This window comes from Nyctereutes procyonoides, unplaced genomic scaffold, assembly GCF_905146905.1.
Source record: "Nyctereutes procyonoides isolate TBG_1078 unplaced genomic scaffold, NYPRO_anot_genome, whole genome shotgun sequence".
Classification (NCBI taxonomy): domain Eukaryota; kingdom Metazoa; phylum Chordata; class Mammalia; order Carnivora; family Canidae; genus Nyctereutes; species Nyctereutes procyonoides.
This window is the reverse complement of record NW_026575046.1, coordinates 56,252,486-56,263,869: the sequence shown is the minus strand read 5'-3', so window position 1 is coordinate 56,263,869 and position 11,384 is coordinate 56,252,486. Positions and strand designations below refer to the sequence as shown.

The 11,384-nt window shown below is 38.4% G+C and overlaps 1 protein-coding gene across 1 annotated transcript; it reads right to left on the bottom strand.

Moving 5' to 3' along the window:
- Positions 1-10,265: 10,265 nt before the first annotated feature.
- LOC129509873 (60S ribosomal protein L9-like) lies at positions 10,266-10,841 on the bottom strand. Its single transcript, XM_055325756.1, has one exon. It carries the CDS (start codon positions 10,839-10,841, stop codon positions 10,266-10,268), a length of 576 nt encoding a protein of 191 aa, XP_055181731.1.
- Positions 10,842-11,384: the final 543 nt, after the last annotated feature.

Below are 11,384 nucleotides of genomic sequence, written 5' to 3'. Positions count from 1 at the left end.
CTGGATGGTCACTCTGTAGCAAAGGTAAAAGCTAGACGAAGCAGGTATTACAATCTGGGCCTAGAAAGCCCATCTAAACTTTGATGTCTGGTTAGTGGAATGATATCAGGAATTTTAGTTTTTAGTTCTTCCAGGATTGATTTTCCCACTGGATTGGGGATCTGATATGTTGCTTTATATATGTTGCTTTATCTGATATGTTGCTCCACTCTGTGGAGGAAATGCCTATGAGCTGCATAGGTGGTCAAAATAAGAAGTCATCATAGTAATGTGTTGGAAAAACAACTTGTAATGAGGTTAAAATCCTGAGCCTATAACTTAGGAGTCTTCTGCAAGATTCAAGCTTTTGCCTCTTCAAAATAGGAGTAATATCAATCTATATATTGATCTTAGAAGGCTGTTGGAGGAATTAAAAGATTTAGTATAATATCCTTGTCAAATATAACATCCTTAGTGTTATACCAATTTCCTTCTCCTTTTCTTTTTCTCAGGAGGACAGTCTCTAAGCCACAAGTAGTCAAGTTGCAATTCTTCTTCCTTGGTTACATAATTCATTTTTTGTTTTTGTCTCATCTACTTGATCTATTTAATCCTTTATATCCCCTTTTATCCCATTCCTATCCTCCATTCCCATATACACAAGTAAGCCTACCATATGCATATCAACACATATACACCTACCAACACATAACAACACACAAATCTATCTAGGATACTTCACTTAAGAGTTCATCTTTCCTGGAGCACCTGGCTGGTTCAGTTGGTAGAGCATGCAGCTCTCAGTCTTGAGGTTGTGAGTTTAAGCCCCAAGCTGGGTGTGGAGATTATTTAAAATTAAAGTCTTAAAAAAAAAGTTCATCTTTCTCATTTTCTAGGCTGAAGCTTATCATAGTCAGAAAGTAGATAAGGAGTTCATGCTTCACTAACTCCTACATTCGATTGATTCATGATCAAGTTACATTACAACCAGTTGCAGTGAACTCAATCATTTTTCACATCTCTCTAGTTCTACTTTCTGTGTGATAATCATACGTCCCCTACCTTGTTGAACTTAGGCCTGCTGTATGATATGCTTTGACTAATGTAATTTGTGAAGAAATTATATCTTTCACTTCTTGGCAGAGGTTTTAAGAGCCAAGGCTTATGCCATGCATTTTTTTCATTCCTCCTATGACTAAAAACATTCCAGAAGATGGTTGCTCTGTTAGCCTGGATCCCAAAGAGAGGACAATAATGATAATACAGATCATGGTTCCCAACCAACTTTCAGTGGAAATGTGGTAGGCAGTTAGGTAGCTGTGTAAGGCCTGGATCACACAGGAAGGGGTGGGTAGGGGTGGGGAGGAGGGCAGATGTTTAGTAGGAGATGTCTGAGACCTGCGATTAGGCATATCCTATCTAGATGGCCAAGAAGAATTCTAATACAGGAGCCACTGGATGTGCATTAGCATCGTGGTTTGGCCCACACATAGGCTTTCTTAGGGGGATGCTAGGTACTAAGTAACACAAAATAACTTCACTCAGGTGCACCCCTATAGGGAAGGAACCTTCATTCCTTCTTGGCTAGCTATAGGAAAGTCAGACTTTTTTCTACTAAAAGCTGGAGCAAACCAGACAGATCCAAGAGGGTGAAGGCCATGACAGGAAACTCCTGACCAAATTCAAAAGCAAAGGCAAGAAATCCTGCTTCCTACCCCCCAGTAATGAATATTCCACTTTCTAGTTAATAAGAACCCTGGGACCAATTACATTCAGGGCACTTAAGTCTCTCAAACTGCACATTCACCTCTCTTGTGAGTGTACTCAATAAACCCTGCTTGCTTGTACTTCCTAGTGTCTTGACTGAATTCTTCCCTGTGAGAAGACCAAGGACCTAGGCCTTGGTTACCACTCCAGGTGGTAACAGAAATGAATCATAAATAGGAGATAAGTATTTCTAATAAGGTTTGGGAGATTTTATTACTACCGTTTAATCTACCCTCTCATGTCTAATATACTGCTTCAGCCTGAACTAGGTTATTTTAAGTAAACAGACTTCAGCCTTATTTTTCGTTCTTGAATATAATTTTTGTAAACCTCTCTAATATGATAGTAATTTCATTTGGCTGGATGCGTTTATATACTCCAACTCCACATTAAGAGACAATAGCTCTGTGTTTGAGTCTCTAGTACCTACTCAACGTTACTTGCTAATAATTTCTTAGATTCCCATATAGCATTTTCCCCAAGTTTGCTATCAATATAATCCTCCATCTTTTGCAAAAACCATTTTTTAGGTTTAGCACTTTACTGATGAGAGCTTTCATGGATTGTGATCTGATCATCGCCATCCCTCCTTGTGCATCAAGCTTTATGTCCTTAGTATCTTTCTTCAGTACTAATGCCTAGATATAGTCCCTTTGTTGTCTATTCAGCTGTGGCAAAATCTGGTCTCTATGTTATTCTCAGTCTATAGTATGAATAATTTTGAATAAGCCACACTTTGATCAATAATGGAATACCCATTCTGTGAGCTACTGACTTTGTGGCATTACCGTTTTAAGTTTTAATTCTGACTCATCTTATGATTTTTCTGTGAAAATTTAATAAAACATGTTACCAAAGATAGTTTGACTAATTGTGTGTGCCAAGTTCATTTACCTATGGGACCAAGAGAATGATTCAGAAAAGTAAATCTGAATTTTTTTACCACTCCTATGAGTATGAATACACACATACATACATTCATTGCTTAGAGCTAAGTGAATTGCCTTGTACATTTTTTCATAGATGCCGAAGTTATTAAGAATTTTCTTTTTTGAAAGAATGCTGTCACATGGAACTCACCATATAGTTCTCCAGTGAGCAAGCTTGGACAGGGACCTTGGCACAAATGTGAAGTGAGCAATAGAATGCTAGGGGAATATTTGGCTTAGCATACAGGTTAGGGTTGTAATTAATTTAAATGTTGGCTGTCTGACATATTTCATATTTCCCCATCTGACTAGTTGCAGGAGATATGAAATGAACAAGTGAGACACTCACACAGGGGGAAACAGCCTCACCCCTGATGTCATCGCCTCAGTGGTCAGGGGCTACTCAGATGGATCAGACTTAGAAAAGGACACCAGAGAGTTAAGAGAGAACAAATCAACAACATGGGGTAACACATAAGAAGGATAAGTTCTTTTGAGTGCCTGGCTGGCTCTGATGGTAGAGCATGTGACTCTTGAGCTTGGGGTTGTAAGTTTGAGCCCATGTTGGATGCAGAGATTACTTTTAAAAAAATAAATTTTTTTAAAAAAAGAAAGATAAGTTTTTTTAAAGGTCCACTTGGGTTCAAACATTTTTATTCCTATTTTTCAGCTGTGTGACCTTGAATAAATCACTTAATCTTGGTAAGTCACGCTCTCTGATCTTTACAATGGTGGTAGATGGTAGCACTTAACTCAAAGGATGTTTGCAAGAGTAAATGGCAGATAAAAAGCGTTTATCCTAGCGACTGAAACATAGTATGAGCAAAGTGAGCTGCCACTACCATTATTATTATTATTAAGCTCAGTATACAGTCGTGCATTTTATTCATCCTCTACTCTTGTCTTACCTTGCTTTCCTTACAACCAAATTATCCCAACTATCCCAATTTTCTGCATAGCACACTCACAGTTCTCTGTTTCTTCCTGTTCCTCAATTCTTCAAAGTGTTCCAGCTCTGTATGTCTGTGTTTGTGTATGAAAATGGCATTCTGCGACTGTAAACTCCTCACCTCTCCCCTCATCTGTGCCCCCTCTGCTTCACCAGATGGCTCATCCCTCCAGTGCCCAGCAGGTCATTAATTACCGGGTAAGGGTAGTGCCATGCTAACCTACCTCTCAGATAATTATAATAAAATATTAATGCCAAAGCTACTGAAAAATTAAACTGTGTGTGATCTTCCTGAGAATTATGCAGCCGTAACTCTGAGAGTAAACTGTTGTTGCCCAAACAAACTGTTAAGGGAAGCTGTTGTGGCAGCTCAGAGAGGCAGCCATACTGAGGGCACATATTCTTCATGTCCCTCCTTTTTTTTTTTTTTTTTTTTTAATTTGGCAGAAGATGCTCTTAGCATCCTGCTCTGGCTGGTGGGGGAAAAAAGATATGTCAGGAACTCGTTTAAGGATTTCTTTCTCCCTGTGAGTCCTGAAGACAGGGTGTGAGCAAGGTCAGTTTTAAGGTGGGGGTGCATCATGTGATTTTCCCACTCCTTTGCTTGCTCTTTGATTTTACAGACGAGAAAACAGAACCCAGAAACATTGTCACTTGCCTCTAATCTTGTATTGAGTACCGTATTGAGTGTGTTTCTCAAAATTATCCATTTTCCTGTTTATTCTTTAGTTTCCCCAAATGTTCCTCCTGCTAGGCATTAGTGGCCCCAAGCACACAAAACGCTCTTCGTGCACTTCCTTTTCTTTCTTATTTTGTTTTCTGTTGCCTATTCCTTCTGAAAACCCGAAATGTCAGAATCACAGTGAAAACCTTGCCTTCAGCCCACTAACCGCATCTGCTTTATCAATGCCAACACAAAGCATATAGTTTCTATTTGTCATTCTTGGGTTCCATGCCTTTATTTCCAAATGTATGATGTACTCTTTGATGAAAAGACCCAGGTCTTCTTTAAAGGAGATTTTTGAGATTATGAAATCATTCTTATATCTACATAAATTGTGTGTAAATCCAGAAGGTACAGAGAATGATAAAGTGACTTTGTGTGCTCAGGACTGCCTTACAGAACAGAACATCACCAGCATCGTCAAGCTCCTAAAGACCTCCAACAGACAGAAAATGTTCATCCCCAGACTTAATCATTACCCCAATTGTGTGTTTATTATTCCCTTGATTTTGACTATAATCTCACTGTGGATACGTATCTATCATTAAACATATTGCTGATCTGAATGGCAACACACAAAATAGGCAGGCCCCTTGTCTCTCTTCTTATTATTTTCCTGTTGGGATTCAGCACAAAGCCAGAGAAAGCAGAAATAGTGGGTTGGTTTGTTTTGTTTTTATTATTATTTGGATAAGCAAGAGGATGCTCTATCTCACTGAATATTCATAGCTTCCCTGTGAGGTGTCTGTGAAGCAGTACGGTTTCCATTTGATGGATGGGGACATGAGGCTCTGGGAAGCTGTGCTGATGTAGTTTTACCCTCGACTTGGTAGACAGAGGATGAGAGGCACCTCATTCCTGATTCCTCCTCCACTCCCACTGCTGGCCCAGGAGGCAGCCTAGCAGTGTCACTTTGGTTTTACTCCTGTGAGAACCATTTTTGAGATTTCTTGAAATCAGGTCACTTCCCATGTTGGCTTTTCTCACCCCCACCATTGTGGTCATGCTGAACTCACAAACTGTAGGAAACAGAGAAGGCAGATGCTGCTCCCAGTTGCATCTTTCCCATTTTCAAGTGGTCATTTCTGAATTACTCTGTTGGTGTAAGATAAAAAAAAGAAGTGGTGGGGAGGTTGGGGAAGGGGCTAGGGAGAGGCTGGAATCATAGGGAAACAGACATGGCCAAAGCCTTGCCCACTTAATTCAAATTAGTGCCCTCTGAACCTCAGCTGGCACCTGACGGTAATTGCCTTTATCTTTGACTTGGCAGAGCAATGTCCTGTGTTTCCCTCTCATGACTTTATTTTGGTGATGCGTATCTCCATTCTATCCAAACCATAGGGTGTTGCTCCCATATAGCTTCTCCTCCTTCTAGATCAGGGCCAGACCTCTCTCTCTGCTTAAGATGGCGCCCTGTTTCACAGAATTTTCTAGGTTTTCCTCACTACATTATCACCTTACCAAATGGTCATGACATTAGTCAAAAATCCTAAGTGGAAAAAAAAATCCTAAGTGATAATAAGTGGAATAAAAGGAAAAAAAAAAGCAGTCAATTTGAAAAGTGTGATTTTTAGAATTTATAAAAGGAGAGTTAACATCTAGTTTCATCAATTAAGACCTGTGTCGTCTTGATCAAATCATTTACCTTACATGTAATGGAGGACAGATAATATTTGCTTTACATGGTTACTATGAGTTTTTTTTTTCTTTTTAATGATGACATGGTTGAATGATCTGTTTAAGCTCTACAGGCCTAAACAAGTATAAGTTTAAAAAAAAATAATTCTTAGAACCTGAAAACGATGGGAAAAGTGTGAGGTTATTGACACTACCATTTTAAATAATTTTCTTGTAAAAACAAATGTACATGTAAGTGAACAATACATTAGAAATATGTAGGAACAAAATATATTAAAAGGATCTGAGAAGCAGTGAAAACCAGAATGAATATATTATTGTAAAAGTCTGCCTTTAATTTTCGGGTAGGTAATCAAAATATGCTGGGTTCTTTGTCTTTTTTTTTTTTTATATCAAAGCAGTCTTGAATATATCTAGAGAGATTTGATTCAAGGATAGATGCCAAAATTTCCAGCAATTATAATCTCCTTTTTTGTTGATACCACAATTATGCTTAATGTAAAGTTATTCATTTCCTACTAATTTCTTTGTTATACTTCCTGTAAATTTCTATGCACTTAAATATATATAGCAACATGCAAATATTTGAAAGTGCCTTTCACACTAAGATCAACTGTCTACCATTTTATAATGGCAAAGTACAATAGAGGAGAAATCCAAATGTCAAAATCCTGAGCTCTTTCAGCTGGGATCCCCACTACTCCAATGCCACTGGGAACAAATTTACTCAAAATTGCTTGACCAGACTGGGGGGCATGATGTTGATCGTGTTATGTAAATAAAAATATTTTCTCTCAGTCCAGTGACCTCAAGATATAATTTTTATTTGAAAGTATTGGATTATTTTGGGGGTACTTATCAAGGGTAAACTGCAGTCATTTTATTTTTGTTTCAGAAGCTATTTTTTTTTCTGCCACTCTATGATACTTACGTGAATTCACCATACATTTGTCAAAATACTTTGAAAGTGTTGCCAAAAACCTGCTTCCTCTAATGAAGCAGCTTATTCTATTGAAATACTTATTCCCCATGACTTTATAGTCTCTTTCTCCTTTTGCTCCCTGGAAATCTCATCTTTTTCTACATTTAAGTTTCTTTTTAAGTCTATGACTCTAAAAATAATTTATAGCACACTTAGTTTAAATATCTTCTTGGGACTACTGTTTTGAAATAGATTTAATGGAATTTATCCTTTCCCTTGATAAATCTTATCTTCCTACCAAGTACTTAATTTTTGCTGTATGTGTGTATGTGTGTGTGTAGACACACACACGATTTACTTCCTTTATATTCCAAAAAAATTAAAGCATCTTTACTTGTGGAAAAAAATGATTTTTTTAAATTTTTTTTTGGAAAAAAATGATTAAAAAATACAGCTTGCTATTAATTCCTGATTCAGCTTTCCCTACTTTTCACATAATGATGACAACAGATAAATGTGAAAATTATCCACATATTGCTAGAAACTGAGAGACATTTTCACTAACTGAAAGACCATGGATTACATTCAGGAATTCCATGTGCAGCCTACATATGCAGAGCCATGGGAAAGAACATGGCCTGGTCTGAAAGAACATAAGAAGATGTTTTATCCTTTCTTCACTCTTCTCCCTATGCTCAGAAATTCAAGACCCCATTGAATAAAAGCATGGTGGCTCTAACTGTATTCATTGCAAGGCTGTTCCTCTGTGAAGTGGACAGAGTGCACAGAGTGCTATTCTCCCAGAGTCTCCTTGAGTACCTCTCTCTACATATCCATATGGTGACCATGGAATCCAAAACCAAACCAGAGCAGGAGCAACTGATGGCGGCACACTGAATGCCAGGAAAAACAGTATAGACAGAATTAGCCTCAGATGCTGCAAACTAGCAATTTTAGTGTTTTTTGTTTTGTTTGTTTTGTTTAGATTTCATTTATTCATGAGAGACAGAGAGAGAGAGAGAGAGAGAGAGAGAGAGAGAGAGGCAGAGCCAGAGACAGAGGGATAAACAGGCTCCCTCCGGGGAGCCCGATGCAGGACTCAATCCCAGGATCCAGGGATCATGACCTGAGCCAAAGGCAGATGCTCAACCACTGAGGCACCCAGGTGCCCCAGTTTTCGTTTTTTATGTGTTTAAAATGAATTCAGAAAGCCAGAGAGCTAGGCACAAAAGATAGGAGAAATCTCTCCTCAGTCCAACAGAGTTGCATATTAAGAAAACACAAATCTGCTTATATACAGAAGAAAGGAGCTCATTAATGAGCTAATTGACCTCTAGATTTGTAAAGGGTAGTTGGCTATCACTCCAGTGAATTGCACAGACAAAGGCAACTCACCCATGTATCAAAGGGAAGATATCTAGGTTTATTTTTTATCTTTCAAAATGATTAACCAGGGTAGCCCCGGTGGCTTAGCGGTTTAGCGCCGCCTTTAGGCCAGGGCATGATCCTGGAGACCCAGGTTAAAGTCCCATGTCGGGCTCCCTGAATGGAGCCTGCTTCTCCCTCTCCCTGTGTCTCTGCCTCTCTCTCTCTCTGTGTGTCTCTCATGAATAAATAAATAAAATCTTTTAAAAAAAAGATAAGAAAAAGAACTTATCTTAAAAAAATGATTAACCAAAACAAAAGCAACATTTGACATACAAAATTTATGTATCTACTAAATACGTGTTGTGCCAATATTTGTTCTTGGCTCTTCAGATACCTTTAGGGAGACAGGAGGCAAAATTGACAAGGCAAAGAAGAGTAAAAATCCACTATCAGAGACAGAGAATAGATTGAGAAAGATGACCCAGAATAAAAATTTAAAAAGCAGGAACATGAATAGGATCTTCATTAAAGGGATAGAGTCTTCACTAAAGACAATAAATAGAAGGTATGATAGACCCTCTTCTCTCTATTATTCCTTCCAAATCCCCTCTTACCCTACTTATCTGCTTTCTTCCATTCAAGTTGTTCCTGTGGAAAATTGTCCTCAATTCTCATTTCTAGAGAGACCACTAACCCCACCAATGACACCTAAGACCACCAACTCTGATGATTACCTCCATTCAGGATCAGCAGGGAAATGTCTCTGCTTTATGATCAGCTTGTTAAGGGTTTCCTTCAGCAGAATTTTGGGGGTCTTAGCAATGAAAGTGAAGCTTTTATATTAGAGTTCCTTCCTAAGACTACATCAGCTGTTTAGGGAGGGGATTTGTCATGGGTTGGGTTGTGTCCCTCTCAAAAAAGAGAAGATGGAATTCTAACTCCTAATACTTCACTACATGAGCCTTATTTGGAAATAAGATCATAGATGTAGTCAGTTAAGATGAGTTCACACTGGAGTAGGTTGTGTCCTTAAACCAATATGGTTGGTATCCTTATAAGAAGAGGAATGATACACAGAAGGAAGGTGGCTATGTGAAACAAGGAGAATGTCATGTGAAGATGGAAGCAGAGATTGGAGTAATGCATCTACAACTGAGGAACACCAGGGATTGCCAGCCATCATCAGAAGCCAAGAGAGAGACGTGGAATAAATTCTCCCTCAGAACTATCAGAAGAGGGGCACCTGGGTGGCTCAGCAGTGGCCATCTGCCTTCAGTTCAGGTTGTAATCCCGGGTCCTGGGATTGAGTCCTGCATCAGGCTCCCCACTGGGAGCCTGCCTCTCTCTGTGTGTATCTCCTGAACAAATAAATAAAATCTTAGAACTCTCAGAAGAAACCAACCTTGCTGCTCCCTTGATTTCAGACTTCTAGCCACCTGGTTTGTGGAACTTTGTTATAGAAACCCTAAGAAATGGATACAGGCTCTATACCTTGAACAATGGCTCCTTTCTTCCTGAATCCCTAGCAATCAGTCTTCACTACTTTTCCAAGTTTCTTGTTCACAGTTCTCCTTTCAAGAACTCCAGTGTCTTTTCTTCTATACTTCACACAGCAGGTTAACAGGGGCATATCACTGATGCAGCCAAAGGACTGATTACATGTATTCTTAAAATATGTATACATATAATATGCATCATACTTTTTCTTTTAATATATTTTCACTATGATATATATTCAAAGATAGTATTTCTCTTTTCCATCATGCTTAGAAAAAGAAAATTATAGTGAGTAAATATCCCAGAAATGAAAGTTGCATGGTTTCATCTGTAAGGGTTTAATTAAGTTTTTTCTTAACTTCTACATTTAATTTTGTTTGTTTTTTTTAAGCCCCAAATCAGTATAGTTTTTATTGCCTTCTTAAGGTATCACAAATAAGTCTGAAAAATCATCTGGCATCTTGCTGTTTCTTTTACTGGACAACACAGAGCTTATTCATCAGCCTGCTGAATTGTTCCATTTTCAGAAACATAGATACCACTCAAAAATATTCTGATATCCTTGTTTTTAACAGTTGTCGCTTGCTGAATCAAGGCAGCTGAGTTTGAAACAAGTTCAATGTCATTTCCTTCAAGAATTAACTCATCTTTTTGGGCTTGAGATACAGAACAAGCAACACCTGGCCTCATCCGAACCCTGTGAAAGTATTTTTCACCTAAGAAATTTCGGATTTCAACAAGAGAAACATTCTCCTGAATAACAACGTTGATGGGGAAGTGAGCATACACCGACCTCATCTTGTAACGGAAGCCCAGTGTCACGCCCTTGATCATGTTCTGAACGTGACTACAGATTGTGCAAATGGTAGCCAATTCTTTTCTATTTCCCCACCATTTGTCAACTTGGAGCCTCTTCTTCTTTCCTGGAAGACTGAGTTCTATGTTGATGTGATTGAAGTCCTTTTGCAGGGTTCCTCTGGGGCCCTTCACGATCACAGTGCATCCCTTCAGTGTGATGTCGACATTTTCTGGAATGTCAACAGTCTGATTGCTGAGAATGGTCTTCATTCTCCCAATAGATGCAGCAAAGAGACACTCTACACTTAATTTTGAATCTGTGTTCACTTTTCTTAAGTATCCCAAATATTGAGACAGATGACCTTATCCTTTTTCTTCCAAAATGATATCTAAACATGACACAATATTAAAAAATTATAGATTTTCCTTCTAAAAATTTATCTCAGTTGGAATTGGATAGAGCACAATAACTCTATGAATGCTCAGGCTTATGGCATCGGCAAGGAGGAAGAGGTGTTAGCTACAAGGCTGCAGATGTAAGCCACAGCCTCGGTGATGGAAGAAATCTCTTCCTAGATGTGTAGTCTAACAAGTTTCATTTCTATCTTGGCTCTTTGTTTTAGCTTTGTCTCTTGTTCTAACTCATATATTTAATTCTCCATAAGCCAGTGATACTCATTGTGATTTCATCACAAACTTATGGACTCAAATATAGGAGCCCAATAGCATATTCTGGCATCTACATGTAACTTGTAGAAATTGGGATGCATGTAAAAAAGAAATGCAACATCATACTAAAAAGTAGTCTAGTTT